Source organism: Chionomys nivalis, chromosome 3 (assembly GCF_950005125.1).
Source record: "Chionomys nivalis chromosome 3, mChiNiv1.1, whole genome shotgun sequence".
Lineage (NCBI taxonomy): Eukaryota > Metazoa > Chordata > Mammalia > Rodentia > Cricetidae > Chionomys > Chionomys nivalis.
In genome coordinates, this window is record NC_080088.1 from 39,644,380 (window position 1) to 39,666,539 (window position 22,160).

The 22,160-nt window shown below is 44.9% G+C and overlaps 1 protein-coding gene across 1 annotated transcript; it reads right to left on the reverse strand.

The window, feature by feature from the left end:
- Positions 1–573: 573 nt before the first annotated feature.
- Positions 574–20,915, reverse strand: Fbxo40 (F-box protein 40). The gene is made up of 4 exons (XM_057764915.1): positions 20,782–20,915; positions 10,255–10,282; positions 6,528–8,444; positions 574–4,271 (listed from the first exon to the last, which is right to left on the reverse strand). The coding sequence occupies exons 2-4, from the start codon at positions 10,255–10,257 to the stop codon at positions 4,059–4,061; spliced, it is 2,133 nt and encodes a 710-aa protein (XP_057620898.1). The 5' UTR covers positions 10,258–10,282; positions 20,782–20,915; the 3' UTR covers positions 574–4,058.
- Between the last annotated feature and the right edge of the window lie 1,245 nt (positions 20,916–22,160).

Here is a 22,160-nt window from a genome sequence, read left to right on the forward strand (position 1 = left end):
GTTCCTGTCCAAAACAGACAAGCCTATTATTACCTTACTGAAGGTTTCTACTGCTGTGATAAAAATACATGACCAAAAGCAGCTTGAGAAGGAAAGGGTTTATTTCAGTCTACAATCCTCAAATCACACTCCATCACTGAGGGAAGTCAGGACAGGGCCTCAGAGCAAGAACCTAGTGGTAAGAACTGGAGGAAAAACCAGTGAGAAATGATGCTTACCAGCTTGCTCACTATGGCTTGCCCAGCCTGCTTTCTTATACACCCAGAAATGGTACAGCCCACAGTGGGCGGGGCACTGCCCACATCAACCACTAAGAAAATAAGTCCTACAGACTTGCCTATGGAGGAATCCTATGGAGACATTTTCTCAATTAACATTACTTCCCAGATATTTCTAAGTCTGTCAAGTTGAGAAAAATGAACCAGCACATCCAATGGCAGCAATGTGGAGTAGCAGGGGCAGGGGACATCCAGATTAAGGCTTTAGCAGATGTATGAAGTTAGCTTCCCGGCTGGGAAAACAACCAGACTTTTCCAGCTCATGGTGATTGTTTCTGTGTGCGCGTGTGTGCGTGCGTGCACGTGTGTGTGTTAAGTGTAAATATGTGCAGGTGCACTTGTGGGTTCAGGTGTATACAGGTATGTGTGTTGACTAGCCGGCAACGTTGGCTGTTAGTCCTCAGGAATGTAACCCACTTCTTTTAAAGAAGGATTTTTCTTTGATTTGGGGGCTCACCAATTAGGCTAGATTCTGCTGGCCAGGTAGCCCCAGGGATCCTCTTGTCTCTGCTTCCTTAGCTCTAAGATTATCAGCAAATGCCACCACCATGTGGCATTTTACACGGGTTCTGGAGATTAAACTCAGGTCCTCATGCTTGGTAGGCAAGCACTTCACTAGCTGAGCCTTCTCCCCCACCCCCTGGAACATGGTACATTCTTGAGGCAAAAGCACAGATTCAGATTAGAGGGTTGGAAATAGGAAAGAAAGAAGAGACTAACACCAAAGGAGAGTGAGTTGAACAAAATCAAGTGAGCTGAAGAGTAACTGGGGGATGGTCCAGACTCCCTGATACCAGGACCGTTGGAGCCCATGTCCAGGAAAGGGTAGATGGAGACTGTTCATAAAACCTCTGTGCGGTCCAGAGTTAGAATGGATAGGAAAAGAGATGAGGATACCCAGGCAGCCGCGATCAGCAAAAAGTGACTCTCCAAGCATCCTGCCATCTCTGTGTCTGGCTGGTGACTGCCTGCCTTCTTGCCCTGGGGGTGTCAGTTTCTTTCTCATTCTCTTCTTTTTTCTCTTCTCTTCCCTCAAGCCTAGATTTCTCCTCCTGTTTATTCTGTCTGCCAGTCCCACCTATCCTTTCTCTGCCTAGCTATTGGCCATTCAGCTTTTTATTAGACCAATCAGATGCCTTAGGCAGGCAAGATGAAACAGCAACACATCTTTACACAGTTAAACAAATGCAGCATCAACAAATGGAACACACCTTTACACAGTTACAGTAATATTCGACAGTATAAACAAGCGTAACTCACCTTCATACAGTTAAATTCCCACAACCCCTTTCAAGAGTACAAAGCAGCGTTTATTCCCAATAGAGAGACCCTGCGGTTGCTGGTGTATAGAAGTGAGTGACCATAGATACATAGAACTCTGTTCTCCATTTCAAGTTGATTTGGCATGGCATACACATTAGACTGTGCGGTATTGTTGCTGTTGCTGTAAATCTCCCTCTAATTCTCACCTTGCTTCCCATTTGACCTTCTCTTCTTAGACAAGTTTCCTTCTCAAGTCCCTCTGCTGCTCAGGGAACAAGTCATTTGTGGCTCCATCTATCCCCCTCCCCCACATTCTGCTACTTCCCCCTCTCAGTTGTCTTTCCTGAGGGTGGTGCTCATCAAGGACTCTGCTCAGGGATGTCTAGATGCCTAGGCTCTGCTTGCAATACATCCCTCTTCACCCTCCTCAGGGCTGTTTAAACCAAAGCCACTTGGAGCTGCCCTGCTTCCGCCACAGGGAACCCACCGCTCATGTCCATTTATCAAGCCCGGTGCCTCTGAAAAGGTCCTTTTTGCTATGTTCCTCCTCTTCTTACCAAGTGAGCGTATCTCTAGGGATCATGGAATGCCTGGGGTATCTTGCTTTCCTTTAACACAAACAATGAATTCCCTTATAAAATGTTAGACGATGTCATCTTTGTACTGCTCTGAAACAGGAATTGGTGGGGGGAACGTGTGGCTGACCCATCCACACCCCAATCGGTGGGGGCCCTGACTGCGCTCCTTGGCCAGCAGTGCATGTTATCCGGCCAGAGTCCTGTGGCCTCTCTGTCTCTCTGCAGCTCCTGGCTCATGGAGCTAGAGTTCTGGGTTTGTTTCCAAGCTCTGTAGTTCTCTTTCTCTGAGAACTCCATTCCATTGCGAGGGAAGAAGCCAGAACTGATGCCTGAAGACCTCGCTTTCTTTTTGCCTACTTCATTGTTGAGCGGTTTTCAGTTACTCGTCTTCACTGAACAAAGTATCAGAGGACACTCTAGATACAGTTTTAGAAAATGATGACTCACAAAAAAGTGGTGAAATCTGAACCGAACTATAAAGATTAGGAGTCCTAGCATTGTGCTAACAATGGGACGAGAGGAACATAGTGAACAGTGAGCACGCTTTCGGTCTGGGCTTGCTCTGCTGCTGCCTGCCTGACCCCTTGCAGAGGCACCAGCTCCTTCATCCGCACCAGCTCCTTCATCCGCACCAGCCTCTTCCTCTGCACCAGCTTCTTCCTCTGCACCAGCTCCTTCATCTGCACCAACTCCTTCCTCTGCACTGATCCAAACCATGGTCAGACAGACAGATGCTCAGACAACAAGCTCACAGGTTGGCAAGTCTCCTTCATTATTTGGATTCTTGGCTGGTGGTTCCCTGTGCTGCCTGGCCGTTTCCCTATGATTTCTGGCCTCCCTTTGCCTTGCTTTCCATTAGCTTGAGAACTTCTAGGATTGTTGGAAAATGGCACCTATTAAGGGAATAGGAACTTAACCTAAGATAAATTACTTTTCTGCTTCCAGGTTTCCAGTTTCCTTAAATAGGCCAGGGAGGGAGAATATATTCTTTCATTGTGGTCAGAGGACACAAAGCCATATTGAGTAGATCAGCCCCATGTGGTTCTCAGTTTAGCATTACCACATCTTTGAAACTTATTTTGTAAACAAGTAAGAGTCGCGTTGAATTATGGCCACTGAGTAGCTACGTGAGATCTGATTTGTCCCACTAAAAGGGGAGCATGTCCTAACTTAGCATTGTTGGTGTAGCATCCTTTAGGACAGTGGCTGTCAACCAGGAGTGACTTTGTTCTCGGAGACCTTTGGCCTTTCCTTCATTTTAAGGACTTTCTTTCTTACACAAGACACTACACAACTGTTTTGCTTTGGCCTGTGGTGTCCATGAAACAGCTGTGCTCACCCAGTACAGTCCATTCGGTTGGGTTGTGTTGGAACCATCAGCTGTGCTCACCCAGGGTCCATCCTATTGGGTTGTGTTGGAACCATCTGGGCTTTGATGCAGAAGAGTTACTAAATGGCCCCTAACTCTCAAGAAAGACCACGCTCTAGAACCTTCCAGTTGGATTCCCGCCACCTGGAATACCCAGGGAGGCCATTGCACCTCAGACCCTGTCGCCATATTGCTTGCTCCAAGAACTTGAAGGTAGTTTGTAAACTAGATAACACAATGTAGAATCACTAGTCTATGATGGTTGCAGAATTTCCTGACACTCTAGTCAACCAAGGATGGGTTCAATTTTCAAATGGCCTTAAGTTACTTACTTTCTCTCAGACTGACCTATTTTAGGGAATGAAAAGAGGAAAGAGCTAAGATAAGGTACCACCATACAAGCCATAGCTCAGAAAGCTAGTGTCCTAGTGCAGTTGCTAAGACCTGAAGGATCTCACACATTCTCACGGCCCAGTGAAGCAGATACGTGGGCCTCAGAGGGATGTCCTCAAATCGTACTGTCCCACTTTCAGTGACCCTGAGAAGCCAGGAGCAGTGGCATGCAAACCTTTAGGTGCGTCTACCCCGTGGTCGGGCTCTAAACATGGACACCAAGCTCTCCCGGGTCTGCTCTTGGGACTGACACATGCTGGTCAAACGGATCGGGTCAGTCCTGTGCTCCACGACATTGAAAGGACAGGTTTTCAGGTGTTCAGACATGGAGGTGACTTCGTTAAACTCCCAGCTCTTGATTTTGGAGAAGAGGCTGCTGAACTGCCAGGTCTGCCGGGAAAGAGAAAGTTCAAAAGTGAACATGCGCAATGAGCACTGAGTGCTTTGAGGCTGAGTGGTTCTGCGCAATCTGCGGGGTAGCTGGCCATGTTCTGTGTCCAGCTTCCACGGTGCTCAGTGTCTACCTGGACATTCGTTATTTCCTGTTCCTGCATCTAATGCCCAATGCCTTGCTAATTAATCATCTTCCCAGTCAGCCTTTCAGTTGATCATGATGCCTGATGCCAACCTACAATTGATACGCACCTTCCCCAGCACCCCTCTGAGCAATTAAAAGCGGGTCTGCACACAGTTCAAACAGTGATGCTTAGCACTCAACAGGCTCTGCTTTGGGACTTTTGAGTGAGGCACCAAGAGCAGATTCTCCCTTCCGTCTGTACTTGGACTAAGAGGAAGCTGGAGTCCCAGGGGCCCCCAGCAGCTACCAGGGACACTGAGGAAGAACTGCCTAAGAATACAGCCGATATCCCAGAAGTGGTGTTAAGAAAAAAGATCATTTTGAGCTGCCAGAGTAAGTCTTACCTGAAGCCTTTGATTTTTTAAAAAAGTGGCCAGACATATTTGAATTTGGGGCAAAATTGAGCCCCCCAAAATGAGATTTTCTTTTAGTATATAAATTAAATTATTGACTGTAGTGATATTTCATTGATATTTTAATAAATAAAGCTTGCCTAAAGATCAGAGAGTAAAACAGTCATCCTGGTCAGCACTATAGACTAGGCAATGGTGACACACACACATTTAATCCCAGTAGCCACATTAGTTTGCCATAGAAACTGGGTGGTAGTGATGGATGCCTTTAATCCCAGCACTAGAGAGGAATAGAAAATGGAAGGAGACAGCTCTGTCTCATTCTGAGGATTCCTGGAGGCAGGATCGCCATTTCGTACTGAGGTAGAGGTAAGAGCCAGTGGCTAGCTATTTTGCTTTTCTGACCTTCAGGTTGAACCCCAAAGCCTGTCTCTGGGTTTTTATTAGTCATGCTACAATTGACATCTGACTTTACAGAGAAAGATGCTTACTGGTCTCAGATGCAGTCCTAGAGGAGTGTATTGTTCTCATGAATGTTTATCACCAACGTGGTTTTGTGGATGTGGGCACAAATACATAAAGGGGTATTGACTGTTTAAGGAAAAATTAAGGGAATAGATACAGAATACTTTGGACATAATCAATAAAAATAGATGCAAACAACTCTAATTCCTCCAACTTGAGACCATCCATGTATTAGGGACAAACAGAGCAGTGGTGTTAGTGAACTCAATAGATATATAGCCAGGGTTCATATTATCAACAAGTTTGTCATAATAAAAGATATCACAGACACTTTGAATATGATGAATAGGATTCTAACTTCTGGAGAAGTTGTAAGTCAGTGAAGATGACTCAACTGAGAAAAGAAACATAGTTTTTCAGAAGGAAAAGAGTCTTTGATTCATATACTGCGGTGTTTTATATTAAATAAACAATTCAACCATGGGAAGTGGGAGGACTAAACTCACGTACAACTTCAAAATAAAATTCATTTTTAAAAGTCTGTTGGCATGAGACTGAGAGGAATTTGTTTGTCTACTACACTAATCAAAGTCCAAGCTGGGAGCAAGTGGTACACTTGAATTGGGTGGGTTGGGGAGGCATGGTTTGCAAATTTGGGGGCAATATCCAGAGCTAGTAGCCTAAAGTTTCATGGAAAGAGGGAAACTGGTCACTACACTCAGAACAAACAACTGTGTGGATCAAGTCACCTGGTGTAGCCACCTTCAGTGGAGGACACAGTCATTTCATGATGTCCTGAAGGGGAGGGGAGGGCATGCTAAAGAGAGTGGTTGGGTCAGCACTTCCCCCTCCTCCCTTCTCCTGAAATGTTCACACTGGTCCAGCCTAACTAGAAGTGGAAGGGCAGGGGAGGCAGCAGAGGCAAGCTTCAGAGATAAGTCTCTGGAATAGACCTGGATCGGATCGATACGGATGGAGACTGGAGAGAACCAGTATAGAATGGGCGAGCCAGTGAAAGACACTGCCTGTATATAAGCAGACGTGGCATTGGCACCACACTGCAGAACACATGTTTATGTCCACTTTGCTACTGGACTGAACTTTTTGAGTGATTCTTATTTTCATAGCTTTCCCAGTGCCTGGTATAGTGCTTGCCCCCAAGAGAGCTCTTAATAAATATTTATTGGATGAATGAACAAATGAATGAATGAAAAAAAAACCAAATGAAAAAAAAACCAAATGTTTACTTGCCTGACTGTGAACTTTCCAGGAGGAGCCTCCATGAGAATACCTCTTCTTCTTCCATTGCAAGAGCACCATCCCTCTCTCTTGCAACAAAGTGGCGCAGATGTTCCTCATCAGCACCGACACCTGGGAGAGCTGGGCCAGGCTGACGCTGTCCAGAAACCCAGCAATGTATTGCAAAACTTCCAGGGGCAGACTGGTTAGAGAATTCCGGCTTTTCCTACCATGGCCCGAGAGCTGGTCGCTCTTCCATCCCTCACTCAGCTCCGGAGCAACTTCTGGCTTGATGGCAAAAGTCTGCAGTTCCTGGCTATAGATCACTTTGGCTTTTTGTCCAGGAGGGCGGAAGTGATTTTGGACAAAGGTACATCCCAAGTAGGCGAGAGGGCATCGATGCTGGAACCAGCCGTTGAGACACGACTGAATGTCTGTGTGGACGTTCTTGAAGTGCAGGGGAAATTCATCCCTCCGGAAGAATTTGTTGCAGGTGAACGTGAAGGCCGAGCTGCTTTTATTGTGTCTCCGGGTCACGCACTCACTGTGGAGCTCCACGTGCAAGCCTGTGGCTTGGGCAGTGCTCAGCACATCAGCCAACACCGTCTCTGAGGAAAACTGCTCTGGTTCAAAGTTGTATGTTTGAGTGGCGAGGTCCATAAAGAGCCCATCGATGCTCCTGGATTCCGAGATGACGTGGCCTTTGAGTTCTCTTTCCATAGCACACTGGAGGGTGGTCTTGATGAGATCGGATTTGGGCAGGTCTCCCACACAGACGCCCAAATCGGAAGTGTCCACGGCTTTATGTTCACTTGGTCTGCACCTCAACATGGCATCTCCCAGGCGAGCTCGCTTCCCACAGTAACTCACAGGGATTTTGAAGGTGTAAACCGTTTTCACCTCTTGAGCCTCGAGGTTGCCGTAAACAAAGTCTCTCTCCTTGGGCGTACAAGCTGGCATCTGCCCGAAGTGGATGAGCATCCGCCCATTGTGCACCAGATACATGTTATAGTCTTTGGCATCTACGGCCGTTTTTAGTCTTTCCAGAACACCATCCTGCCAGGGGGCAAGCCCTGTCATCTCCAAGGCAGCGGGAAGATCCTGGGACTGCGGGCTTTCCTGTGGTTCTCTTCCTTCTGGAGATGCCTCTGCATCCCCCGTGCTACCATCACGGGAACACTGCTCTCTTCCTGTCACGTTCCCACCCTTGTCTGCACTCTTCCCCGAGGAACCTGTTAAAACCGAGGCCGCATGCTCCTTGCTGAACATACTTTCCCACTTGCCAAACTTGGCCAGGTCCATCCCTTCCTTGGTTTTTGCCAGTGCATCTCGCTCCTCCTGACTGAGTTCCATCATTTGCCCGTTGGTTGCTGGCAGACAACAGTGTGGTACTGGCCTGGCATCCACGCCCCCCACCGCACCTCCGGTCTCCTCCCAACTGGTGTCACCATTCGTGGCTGGCTCCTCCTCGGTGGCGTCTCTGGTTTCTGGGAAAAGCTCTACCATTTTCAAGGACCTAAAGAGAACGTTCTGGTCCTGGAGGGCCAGGGCTGTGTCCAAACATTCCTCGCTGGGGATCTCTTTCATGATGTTCTCATGAAGGACGGTTTCTGAGTCCACATTGGGCCAGCGGTTCCATTCCATGGAGCAGCAGACCACGCTGGCTGGGCACACTTGCAGGTGCTTTGCCAGCTTGTGGCGTGCCATAGAGAGCGGGCAGCCATACTCCGAGTTGAGGCACGGAACCTGTTCTAGAGGGCAGAGGAGTGCGTGCTCTGCCTCTTTGCACATGTGGAAGGAAGCGCCACAGAGCAGGCGGCAGCTTATCACCGGGCAGGAGATGCTGGGTTCCACTGGAACATGGCAGTGGCGGTTGATGCATCCTTCACAATGTCTGTGCTGCTCAGGCGGAGGCCTGCGCGCCCAGCCCTGGACATAGTGGGGACAAAGGCAGAGGAGACAGGTGACTGCAGGAAGGGGGAACAGAATACACCCTCTCAGTGGCTTTTGGCGCACTTACTGCATGTCTCTTTAAGACTTCTGTGACAACCTCTTAATGCAGAGGCAATCGGAAACACAGCAGTCCAGAACAGTCTTTATAGTAGTTTATGCTGTGTAAGTGGGTATGTATGTTTAAAACAGATCCCAAAGATTGGGCCGTGACAGACTACATTTGACAACTGTTATTTTCAAACCATGTATTAGGGGTGATTTGTAACACATTCATAATACTATTGTCTTCGGGTTACTATTGTGCAATGAGACATGACTAAAAGCAAGTTGGGGAGGAAAGGGTTTATTTGGCTTACACGTCTACATTGTGGTTCATCACTGAAGGAAGTCAGGACACGGACTCAAGCAGGGCTGGGACCCGGAGGCAAGAGCTGATGCAGGGGTCATGGAAGAGTGCTGCGAACTGGCTTGTCTCTCCCCATGGATTGCTTGGTCTTTCTTATAGAATCCAGCACCACCAGAGCAGGGGTGGTCTCACCCACAATGGGCTGGGCTCTCCCATATCAATCACTAGTTAAAAAATGCCCTACAGCTGGATCTTATGAGGGCAATTTCTCAACTGAAGTTCCCTCTTTTTAGACAGCTCTAGCTTGTGTCGAGTTGAGAGAAGACTAGCCAGCACAATTGTCAATACGATTTTGAACACTGCTTTTTAGACACAAGGCTGGATTCCAATTTCCCTATATTTCTCATCATACTTATTACCTTTTTTGTGTGATAAGCCTTTCTAAAGACAAAGAAAAGACGATATGAAAAGGGGAGAGGCTGGATGTAGGAAGAGATGGGGAACACTAAACATGATCAAGATACGTTGTATGAAATGCTTTAAGAATTAATAAAGGTATTATTTAAAAATTTCTACCTAAGGGTCATGGAAATATAGATTTATGTAGCTTTGAGAGTCTTTATTTATTTTATTTTTATTTTCCATTTTGATCTACAATATATTGAGATTATATTTTGCACATAATTTAATTCAACACCAAAATAGTATTTATTCTTTGTGAGCTTTCTTCTTAACCGTGGTGCATGTAACACTCCTGAATATGAGGGTGCTGTTACTCATTCAGCCAACGATTCCAGAGGCCAAGACCGAGTCTGGTTTTGCTCACATTTTCCTCTCTGGCATCTACACTTGACATAAGCTACTTTAGGTATTCTGTAATACCTCCTGAATAACTGTTAGCCAATTAGATTCTTGTTGACTTTTTTATATTTTATTTTATTTTATTTATTTATTTATTTTGGATTTTCGAGACAGGGTTTCTCCGTAGCTTTTGGTTCCTGTCCTGGAACTAGCTCTTGTAGACCAGGCTGGACTCGAACTCACAGAGATCCGCCTGCTTCTGCCTCCCGAGTGCTTGGATTAAAGGCGTGCGCCACCACAGCCTGGCTTTATTTTTATTTTTTAAAAATTTCATTGACATTGCATAATAATTTAGTCTATGTACATATATTACAATGGCTAATGACCACATCAGAGTAACTAATATTCCTATCTCATAGTTCATTATTTCTATGTGTTGAGCAATTAATTTTTATTTTTTAACCAAATCTTTGCTCACAAATCTTTCTCATCTCTCCCCTTAATCAGTGTCCACTTTTCAATAACAAATATCATTAACTCACGCAGTCATATCTATAACCATTGATTAGGGCTCCAGGATAGATAGAGTTGGACCTGGACCTGCCTACAGTGAAGCTCCAACAAGATCCTGATACTTACCATGGCTTCCCAACGTCTGGCTTCTTAACTGTAGAGAAAATATGAAAATATAATGATTAGTAAGGAATGTATTGTAATTATTTATATGATCAAGGGTCAAAGAGACTTCACATGGTCTTTCATTAAATTCTGCCCACTGCCTTGGAGGAGATGTCCAATTTTACAGTTAAGAAAATGGAGACTTAGAAGCTAACTTACCCAAGATCACTCATCTTCTAAGTATGCAGTCAGGTTTCCAAGTCAGGCCATGCTAGCCCGGGCTCTCTGCACTGACCCACACATCCTCTGAGGGGTTCCAACCATGGAATCTGTGACTTCTGTTTCTTGAAACCCTTCTTTACTGTCTACCTTTAATTGTCCATCCAGCCCCAATCTCCTCAGCTGCCCCACGGAGTTTCCTGTCTATGGAGGGTGTAGACGGAAGTTTCTGTCCTGTACAGTCCCACACCACTATAACAGTTGCTAGCATCTTGACATTTTTGTGCTTTCTCCTTTAATGGTTAGAGTCACCTCACATGATAATGAGATGCTAATGATGCTTCATCCCTAAGCTCTTCAGTATGGACCTTTGCCTCTGGAATTTATGGTACCATTATCTCATCCAAAAAAACTATCTAAAAACAACCATCTTACATCATAGACACACACACACAAGACAGGGTTTCAGGATCTCTCTATGTAGCCCTGGCTGTCCTGGAACTATCTATGTAGATCAGGCTGGCTTTGAACTCACAAAGATCAAAAGTCTCTCCCTCTTCAATGCCTGGATTAAATTATGCACCACTGCACCTAACTTGAAACAGAATTCCTTTCAGACCCAATGTATTGAACTTGGGGAAGTCTTTTTTATCTTTAATCTTCAATAATCTTCCACATCTTCAAGGAATTTTTACTCTGGCTCTCCTTTATGCTCTTGTTTATCTGTCTACCCATCCAATAAATATTTGTTGATTGTACCCTATATGTCAGTAATGCCCATGAGTCACACAAACTGATTTCAAACAGAGTCTCAGACATTTTAATAAGAATCAGCTGTGATCCTGTGGACCTATAAATCTGCATTGTTCTATTTGGTAGTCAGCCACATGTGACTATTTCAATTTGATCAAGATGAAATAAAATGGACTAATTCCTCCTTCATGCCAATTGTGTTTTAGTGTTCAGTAGCCACATCTGCAAGTAGCTACTCTGTTGGATGACACAGAATAGGACATTTCCATGTTCACGGAGAGTTATGCTGTGCTACCGTAGAATCTGACTGCCCCTGTGGCTGTGTGTGGGATCAATACTGGATTTATACCCTCAGTACATGTCCTGGTGTTCTCTGAGGAAATTTTGTTTTGTTTTGTTTTGTCAATTTCATACAACCAAGAGTTATCTAGAAAGAGGATCCTCAACTGAGAAAATGCCTCTATAGATTGCCTATAGGAATTCTATAGGGCATTTTCTTGATTGATGATTGATGTGGGGGAGCAGCTCACTATGGGTAGGGCCACCCCTGGATAGATGGTCCTGGGCTTTGTAAAAAAGAAGTCTGAACAAGCCATGAGGAGCAAACTAGTAAGCAACATTCCTCCATAGTCTCTGCTTCAGTTCCTGCCTCCAGTTTCCTGTCTTGAGTTGCTGCCCTGACTTCTCTTCATGATAGGCTATCAACTACAAATTTAAATAAACACTTTCCTGCATAAGCTGCTTTTGGCCCTGCTGTTAATCACAGTAGAAACCAAACTAAAACAACATACTTCCATCTGATTATCCCTGCACCTTTGTTCTAGACCCTACCAGGCACACTAGTAATCCCAAAGGGGGATCATCCCAGAGTGCTCTATTCTCCTGTCACCCCGAGCCAGGGAACAGGTAAGACGCTATGGCTCAGAACATCAAATGGATTCAGGGCTCAGTAGTAGAAAACCAAAGGCATGAGAGCCAGAGAGAAGCAGGGCAGGGTTGGAGGGCTGAGAGGGTTGGACTGCATTATGGACTGAAAGTTACGTCCACCAAAGCTTTTACTGTTGTGATCGAATCCCCTTTGTGATCACTTCTGGAGGTGGAGTCTTTGGGAAGTGATTGAGTCTTGAGAGAGTGATTGGGTCTTCATAAATGAAATCAGGGCCCTCGTAAAAGGGGCCTGAGAGAAAGGACCCTCAAGACTTCTGTACTATCAGCACAGGAAAACAAGATAGCTGTGAACCAGCATGCAGGCCTTCAAAATACAGCAAATCTGCCATAATCTTGATCTCGTACTTTCTAGTGAGAAATAAATTGCTATTGTTTTATAAGTTACCTAGCCCCTGGTGTTTTGTCATAGTAACCAAAATGAACTATGATAGACTGAGCTAGAACAGAGACAGTTCAAAGAGCATACCTTTTGTATGCAATTGTCTACCTAACTGGTCATTTATTCCTGCCATATTTGAGATCATTTCTAGAGGGAAAAGTCCATGGCAGACTCCATGTGTAAATTCTTAGATATTAGACTAAGGAATCGAACTAGTTGGTACACAATAAGGCAGCATTTTATTTGTGGTTTGGAAGCTAAGTGGGATGGAGTAAGAGGATCTAGACTTAGGAACTAATGTAGAGAATGTGCCGTAGTTGCACAGTGAGGCTGAAGACCATAGAAACAGGAAGATGAATCAGATGAAAGCCATTGCAAAGGAGACTCTGGTTTATTTCTGACTGGAGATGGGGAAATGAGTTAAAGTTGATGTCAAGATTTTAATCCAAGAGAAAGGGATATTGGCCACAAGTTGTGAGAAAAATATGTCTAGAAAGAAACTACTTGAGGAGACAAGATGAGTCCAACAAGTTTGATGTAAGTTGTTCAAGGTGATGGCAATCTTGCAGTGAGAAGAGGAACTTGGAGGCAGAGATGACGATGTTGGAAGTTCCCAAGTGAGAGAGAAAGCTCTAAGTGGGAAATGAGAACACAGAATAGATATGAGACATCAAGTATTAACACCCAGCCACGTGTGACCACTTTGGGGACATTAGGAAGAAGGGCAGCCAGAGGAGAGACCAAATGTTCAGCAAATCAGGGCTATGTTGTCCCAGATATTAAGGAAATGTAGTAATGCCACTTATACCACTGAAAAAGAAAAAGAAAAAAAGAACAAAACAAACAAACAAAAAAACGGTGACAGCCATGACTACGTGTGCTTAGGAGCAATTCCCAAACAGTTCTCATGGCATTTCAGCTGAGGGACCCTCGCCAATTTGAAAGTGGTGCTTGGTGAGAGGGGAGCAGCACATACTCCCATGGTGACAGGACTGTGGCCTCTCAGGAGGAATGGCACCATCTCTTTCCTGTTCCAAATAGCAGCTGGTCAATAGGGATGGCGTGTGGAACACCCTGGATTCCTTCTGGCTTTCAGGTAGAAAAAAAGATCGATCACAAAGGGTGGGAGGGCAGGTGAATAAAACTACTAACACCAGGAATACTTAGTACTTGTTGGCAATGTCATTAGTCACAATGCCGAGCTCAAATTCTGGGAAGAGAAGCAAAGAGTTTGGCTAGTTTACTGGAGCCCAGCATAAGAACTCTGCTCCCCAGCAAGGATGCTCTCCACTACAGGCATTGTGATGAGCTCTAAGCCCAACCCTTAAGTGTTTTAGAGTTCTGAGGAGCCATCAGCAAAGGTGGGAATATACTTTGTCATTCTCTAGTCCTGTGAAGTTCTTTGAAAATATCTCTAAGAGAAAACAGCACACCTGCCAACAAAGAGGCTCCCCCTTCTTTTTTAAAAGCCACTATTTAAAGACCTCATTCCAAACCCTAGAACATCAGCAGCTGAGTGGCCTTGAGATAAGACTAGTGTTGAGCAAAGATCACCTTGGAGAAGTTTGGCCGTAAAAGAAAGGAGAAAGACCGACATAGCCCACCTATGCTTTCACACCTCAACCTTTCATTACATACTTGGGGGAAATTTTTTTTGTTGGGACAAGGACCAACCCAGAACTCTCGAGAGTCTAAATTATTGCCTGGGATTCTCCTGGTTTAGTACTGAAAGTCACATTTCCCAGGAAACCCATGAGGGGCAGGCAGATTTGTACAGTGAATTGATTACCTTGAGTTCAGACAGGGAGTTTGGCCCCAAATGAGTGAAATTAGATACAGCATCGGTTTCCTTGTGATGTAAGAAGGCTGCTCCCATCCCATTCTCTGATTCAGGGCTCAGAGCCTAGATGCTTCTGTTTGGAGTTTGTCTGATTTACTGCGACTGAAGATGTATCTGTGTTGAATATAATGGACGAGCGAAGTATCTGAGTTAGGGTTTCTATTGCTGTTATGAAACGCCATGTGACCAAAAGCAAGTTGGGGAGGAAAGGGTTCATTTGCCCAGTACTTCCACATCACTGTCTATCACTGAAGGAAGTCAGAACAGGAGCTCAAACAGGGCAGAAACCTGGAGGGAAGAGCTGAAGCAGAGGCCATGGAGGAGTGCTGCTTACTGACTTGCTCACCACACATGGCTTGGTCAGCCTGCTTTCTTACAGAATCCAGGACCATCAAGCCAGGGTGACACCACCCACGATGGACTGGGTTCTTCCCATTTTTAATTAAGAAAATGGCCTACAGCCGGCTGGTGGTGATGCATGCTTTTAATGCCAGAACCTGGGAGGCGGAGGCACGTGGATCTCTGATTTTGAGGCTAGCCTGGTCTACAGAGTGAGTCCAGGACAACCAGGACTGTTACACATAGAAACCCTGTCTCGGAAAAAAAAGGAAAGAAAGAAAGAAAGAAAAAACAAAGAAAAAAAAGAAAGGAAAGTGCCCTACAGCTGGATCTTATAGCATTTTCTGAATTGAGGCTCCCTCCTCTCTGATGACTCTAGCTTGTGTCAAGTAAGGTGTTTACATGTGTAATTCTTCCAGAGAAGAAAGGAGCTAGATGATCCTTATTAGGAACCGCCTCTGTCTCCCTGGAGATATTTTGTAGACCTTTCAATCAGATCTTACATTGTATCCCCTTTGAGCAGAACAAACAAGAAAATGATCTATGTCTGCTGGTGTAATGTTTCAGAGAAGACAGATGTGAAAGAGAAACTTTCAGCTTTAAAATGCTACACTACAATATTGGTTCTGATACTTGAGGTGAAACACACGCTATATCAATTGTGTATATTATAGAAACTCTTCACTATGGGAGCGATGATAAAAAGATACACTGGAGACAGTGACTTTCAGGTGGCCCTGACCCCTTCCCTTTCTTGTGTTTACCCTTAAACTCTCTAGTCGCTCTTCTAACAAACTAAATTTAGTCAAAACGTGTGCAATGTGCCTTCATCAAATATGAAATTTAAATTTCCCCTCTCCAAAAGAAGTAATAGCTAACATGATTTAGACTTTATTAGCTCAACAATACATACACACTCAATTTTATTGGCTCTATCAGATATGGTCTGAGTGAGGTTGAGAGCAGCAGGTGTGTGTTAAAGGAGTGAGTAGCTCTATAAAGAAATGGAATGTTTAGAACTTGGCAGGAGCAGAGCATGGTGGAGCACACCTTTAATCCCAGCATTCAGGAGGCAGCAGCAGGTGGATCTCTGTGAGTTTGAGACCAGCCTGGTCTATATATGGAGGGAGTTCTAGGACAATATAAGCTAAAAAGAGAGACCCTTTCTAAGATAGTTGATAGATAGATAGATAGATAGATAGATAGATAGATAGATAGATAGATGATAGATGATATATAGACAGATGATAGATAGATGATTGTTAGATGATAGATAAAGATATAGATAGATGATAGGTAGATATAGATATAGCTAGACATAGATAATAGATGATAGATATATAGATAGGCAGATATAGATAGATATAGACAGATATAGACATAGATGATTGGTAGATAGATAAAGAATATTGATTGATTATAAGTAGATAGGTAGATAGATATAGATAGATGATAGATAGATAAATAGATAGATAGATGATAGGTAGGTAGATAGATAGATAGTACCTGGCTGGTGGGGTCAGGAACAGTAGTTTAACCAGATGCTGGTGGTGGCATTCTGTAGATCCCTTAGAAAGTGACAAAGTTGCTAACCCCAAAAAAAAAGGGAAGTAGAGCAGTGGCTCTTAAGGCTTTTAAGGAGAGGTCCCCGCAGCAGAAGCAGCAGCACGGTCTGTGAACTCATTAGAAGTCCCCTTTGCGTTCCAAACCCAAATCTACTGAATCAGATCTACTTATTCTCACTAATTTTATGGAAGTTCAAATTGATAATCATTGAATTATAGGTAGCTTGTTACAGTGCTTAAAACACAAGGAAGCCACTGCTGAGTGGGTGGGAATAAGCAGAAAGGCTTATATTTTCCTTCTTGGGATAGTCTTGCAATGTAGCCCAGGCTGGCATGCTAGGTGAAGGATTTTCATGAAAGACCTAGAAAGGCGGTGGGCACTCTGTTCACCTCTGTGTCTAGCGCCACTGCCAAAGTCTGTGATCTCTTACCTGCTCTAACACCATGGCTATATAATCAGGGTCACTTCTTTCTCTTGCATCCCATAAGCCAGAGTTCCCGGCAGAAATAATGACTTTAACAACCTATAAAACGATGCCATCACTCCTGTGCTTAATGCCTTCAGTCATTCCAAGACAAGGCAGAAAGTGCCAAGCTATCTCTGTGGCTGACAAGCCCCTGCATTAACTGTCTTTCACCTCACCTTTGACCTTGCACCTTTTTCCTTGGCTTGTCACTGATTCTAGCAGAGGGCTCACCTTTGCTCTTTCTACCAGGACCATGCTCCCCTCATCCCTACTTGTATCATGAGCCCCTTCCTGGTGTTTGTACTTCAGTGAATGTCACCTCTGCAGAGAAGCTTAGGTGACAACTCTAGTACCAGACAAAGCAATTAGTGCTCCCCTAGTTACCTAGGTGCTTATCTGATACTCCCGAGGTTACTCTATTTATCCAACAAGTGGATCTCAGCACCCCACAGAACCCGAGGAGGTAACCTGAGACAAAATGAGAAAGTGTCTTAAAACATAAAATCACACCCCCTTCCCTTCTTCATTCTCTAGGGTTCCAGACCTGATCCTTGTTGATCTTTCTTTTGGCCACTCTCATGCCCGGGTCACCTTTTTAATCCATCATGAATGAGAAGGTTATTTTTTGCTCATTGCATCATCTCTGTAGCTCTTGGCTACTCATTAAGTTTGCAGGACCTCCTTGCTCCAATGTCTTACAGACCGAGGGTGGCTTAATAATCCTTAAACCCCACTTAATAATCCTTAAACCCCACTTAATAATCCTTAAACCCCACTTAATAATCCTTAAACCTCACTTAATCTGATTTAGCCTTTTAAAGAATAGAAATCCACATCCTCTCCCCCATAGGTCACCATAAAACATTCCTGTAGTATTGAAGGACTGCAGATGGTACACTCAGGCCTTCCATGTGTTGTGCCTAGGGTCTCCCATTGTCACCAGAAGATCAGGTACTTAGAAGTCACAGAGTTAACTCAAGGACACTCTCTCTCTTTCCTAGGCTGAAGATTACAGCTTTTAGAGCTTATCCATATTGACCTGTTCATTAAGAAAACGCCCGCTATCCTTAACAATTACGGGAATGCAAATCAAACAACTTTGAGATTTCATCCGATCCCAGTCAGGACACCAAAGACCAACAGAATAACTAACACAAATGCTGGGGAAGACGTAGGGAAAAGAGAACCCTCGTCCACTGCTGGTGGGATTGCAGCCACTCTGAAAATCAGTGTGGAGAATCCTCAAAAACCGTATAAATCTACCATATGACCCAGCTATACTTCTTAGTGAATGGCCAAGGAACTGACATCTTACTCCACAAACACTTGCTCGCCCATGTTCATCGCTACTCCAGTCACAACAGCTGAGAAATGGGAACAACCTGGATGTCCTTGAGCTGACAATTGGAGAATGATAATGTGGTACATTTACACTATGGAATACTACGGTGCTGATGAACTGCAATAATGACCAGCATGGCATGATAACCCTTAGGGTGTACTTGCAGCATATATACTTTAGTAGCTCTGTCTTTAGGATGTAGTTAGTGATTATGCTGGTCTAGTAAAGTGATGGCTGTGTGGCCTCCTCAACTGGTGTTTATGGAACAGGACTGAATTGTAGCACACCAGAAAGAACCTTAAAGGAAGTGGCATTCTAAAAACGCCCTGAATTGAAATTGAAGCAAATTTAGGGGGAAACTGTAGTGATGGCGGATGTTTGTCACTTTAAGGTCTTTTATTAAAGAGGAGAGGGGCAGGCGGAGACAGCTTTTCAACCCCTTATGGTAAATGAAACCTGCACTGAGTGGGCCTGACTTGGAACACACATAGTGAGCGCTGCCAGCATTTTTACCAGGCCTTGTTCTTTGGAAACCCTGTAGCTGTATAACCAGACACTTCCATACCAGGCAGAAAACCAGGAACCTCCCAGGGCTCATCTGACTTCAGGGCATAAACCGTTATCTAGATCAGTCTTTGTAGCAGTCTGTGGTTCAGTGGGCTGGAGGGAAGCCTGGAATTTTCCCATAAAGCTCCAGGCAATGCTGATGGTCCTCGTTTTCCCTCTTCGGTTTTCACAGGAGAACCTGAGGCTCTGAGGTGGATCGTGTCTCGCCTGTGCTCTGACATGCTGTGCTTTTAGTCACACGTTCTGCTCTCACTACACTCAGAGATTCCATTAAGTCTGTAGAAACCCCAGCACCACCCAGCCAGCACCCGAGTGGAGATGGCCGCGGTGTGCCAAGAGCTTAGCTGGTGCCAAGGGCAAAGTAGGATTGGAGGAGACGGAGACCAACAACGTCACAATAAGGTCACATATAGCAGCTGCATTTAAATCAAGTAAGCCAGAATGGGATTAACACTAATTTTCACACATTTGGCTATGGTTTTAAAGTTAGTGACAGAAGGGTCTGATTTCAGCGGCCATCCTACATGCTGTGGCTCTTCTGGGTCCTCCTGTGGCCAGCACTCAAAATGACGACTGATTTCTGACCTCGAGCCTCAGTGAAAGTGGGAAGGATAAAAGGCAAAGATCAAACATATTCCTTAACTCCTAACCACTCGCCAACCAGTCACATAGCTATCCCTTGTTCATCCAATTCCCTGCCGTGGAGATATTTCACTCAAGAGAAAGAAAATGTGTAAAGTTAACCGTTCAATTCATCTCTCTGTCCCTTGAAGTTTTAACTCACCTAGGTATCTATGGATAAATTCCACATATGGTCCACGGTCTTCTAGACTGTATTTCCAACAACTTCACCACCCACTAAAATATAATGAGTTTCCCCAGATCCTGTCAGTTTTGCAATTGACAGCCTTCATCTCTAGAAGTCACTCTAAAGTATTTTACTTATTAGCGTTTAATTCTCATAGTCAATACTTAACTGCGGGGGGAGGAGGGAGAAGAACTGGTAGGTTCTTCCCTTGAAGATTTCAAAGCTATCACACCCAAGTCTCATGAGGACGGCAGCCCGACATATACTCCTGCCTCAGTGCCATGGGAACCCTGGCCAAGTGAAGTGCCTTTAAACACGGCCACAATGAGACTGGTTGTCCTAAACAAATAGGTACGATCCTAACATAGACTGCTGTACAGACTTGGGGGTACAGTGGAGGTTACAGACGGTGACAAGATGGAGCCAGAAGTTAGGGCAACCGAGAAGTCGCTTTCGATCTTCTTTGACTCAGCATTGGCGGCTTGAACCCAAGCACCCCAGATCCCTTTCTGCTCAGGCCACTTCCCAGGTTGTCCTCAGTTGAACTCTGAACTGAAGAAATAGAAAAAAAATAAACAGGGCCTCCTTGCTGCTGCCAACGTTTTTCACGCACACAACAGTATAGTTATTTCAGGAGCCAGGAGTGATTTATCTGCCTTCGTAGCTTTTAAGAGCCTAGATGGTTCTCATCACCTCACTTCTGCTGTTCTGAGTGCACATTCAAGTCAGTCTCCGCTGTGAGTTCAGGCACATAAGTCTGTGTGGGATTTTCAGTTTGCAGAACACTGTCCCTTTCATGACTGCGTTTTGGATTCAAGAGCGTGCAGGAGAGAAGTCGCAGCTTTGTGAGGCAAAACCACCGGGTTTCAGCTGGCAGGCAGAGTATGAGAAGCGAGAGCAGTGGAATACAGCTGCGGTCCGTTAGCGCGCCGTATGCCACAGTCGATGGAATTTAAGCCTGGTGCGATGACTTGCAGTTAGAGCAGCAAAGATGGTTGGACAAAATGTTGCAGCATTTGAACTAACTCTGGGTCTGCACTTCTTTCCTTACCACACACAGCCCTCCCCTCTCGCCGCTCTGTAACTACGAAAACACTGAACTGTCTGGTTGGTTACGGAAGAGCCAGCCTAAGCCAGCAAAGGGCTGCTGACAATGCAAGCTGCTGTAGGATTTTAAATTCAAAACAGTTTACACATGGCTGAGGATTTCTAGTACCAGCCTTTCCCCCAGCACCCACACGTACCGAAGTTTGTTTAACAACCCATCTCCAGGGCGCAAGGAATGATCTGGATCGCACCTGCCCACGTTTGAAAATCTTACCGAAGTGGTCCAAACTGGCTCAGCATCCGCAGCTACTTGCTCTTAGATGGTGAGAAAGGTCTCAAGGAGGTGGCTGCCGATGCCTCTGCTGCCGCAGAGGTCCCGAGTTCTGCTGCAAAGGCCAGTGAAAGGGAGAAAACGTCAACTGACATAGTTCAAGTGTTTCAAAGTTAAAAATAAAACTATATCACAAGGGCAATGTGACCAGGCTCAGCTTACGACTTCCTTTGCCTGTAGGTTATCAACACTCGGTGTCTAAGGACTAGCGGGGCAGAGGAGAGCCCAGGGGAAGTAGATCTTTGTACCAATGGTCTTTCTTTCACCAGAGCAAGGAGGAAAGCCTTTGGAAGAAGAGCCAGTGCAAGTCCAGCACAGCCACAATCCTGTGTGTGCCGTGGGCAGGTCCAGCTGTGCTGGGGAGGGGTGAGGGGGGTGGAGTGGGGAGCAGCCAGGTTCCTACTCTAATTATAACCCTGTTTTTCACCCAAGTCCCTCACTGGCTGAAGCAGCAACTTGTAGTTTGTTTGTTTGTTTTTGTCCTTAGCTTTTTAGCTCTTTTGGGGGACCTGCCACCCTGCTCCCAGATAAATTATACAAATCTTATTTTTTCTTATGAATGTCTAGCCTTAGCTTGGCTTATTTCTAGCCAGCTTTTCTTAACTTAAACTATTCTACCTATCTTTTGCCTCTGGGCTTTTATCTCTCTCTATTTATATATATATATGTTTCTTTACTCCTTATTCTGTGGCTTGCTGTGTAGCTTGGTGGCTGACCCCTGGGGTTCTCCTTCTTCTCTCACTCCTTGATTTCTCCTCCCAGATTTCTCTTCCTACTTATTCTTTCTGCCTGCCAGCCCCATCTATCCCCTCCTGCCGTTCACCTGTTTATTAGACCAATCAGGTGTTTTAGGGCAGGCAAAGTAACACAGCTTCATAGAGTTAAACAAATGCAACATTAAAAAATGCAACACATCTTTGCATCATTAAACAAATGTTCCACAGCATAAAAGGATGGAACACATCTTAAACCAATATTCCTCAAGAGCAACTGGTGCGAGTGACATGGTGTCGTGCTCCTGTTTCTCTTTCTTCTCATGACGACTCAGTATCTGCCCCCCTTTGGCCTTTGCCTTTCCCAGGTGCCTGGGAGAAGGGAGCGTTTGTCAGGAGGAGCCTAGCACAGAGTTAAGTCCAAGGGAGAGCATTAGAGGTGGTAGGTGGTCTGGCTATCATTTCCTATGTTTCCCTCTTGTTACAGATAAGAAGATGCAGGATCAGGCAAGGTAAACACTCATCCATAATCACAAGGCTCAGAGCCAGAAGAAAGACTTCTGATAGCCTGGTATTCTTTATCTTAGCCACTTCAAAACCGTTCTTTTC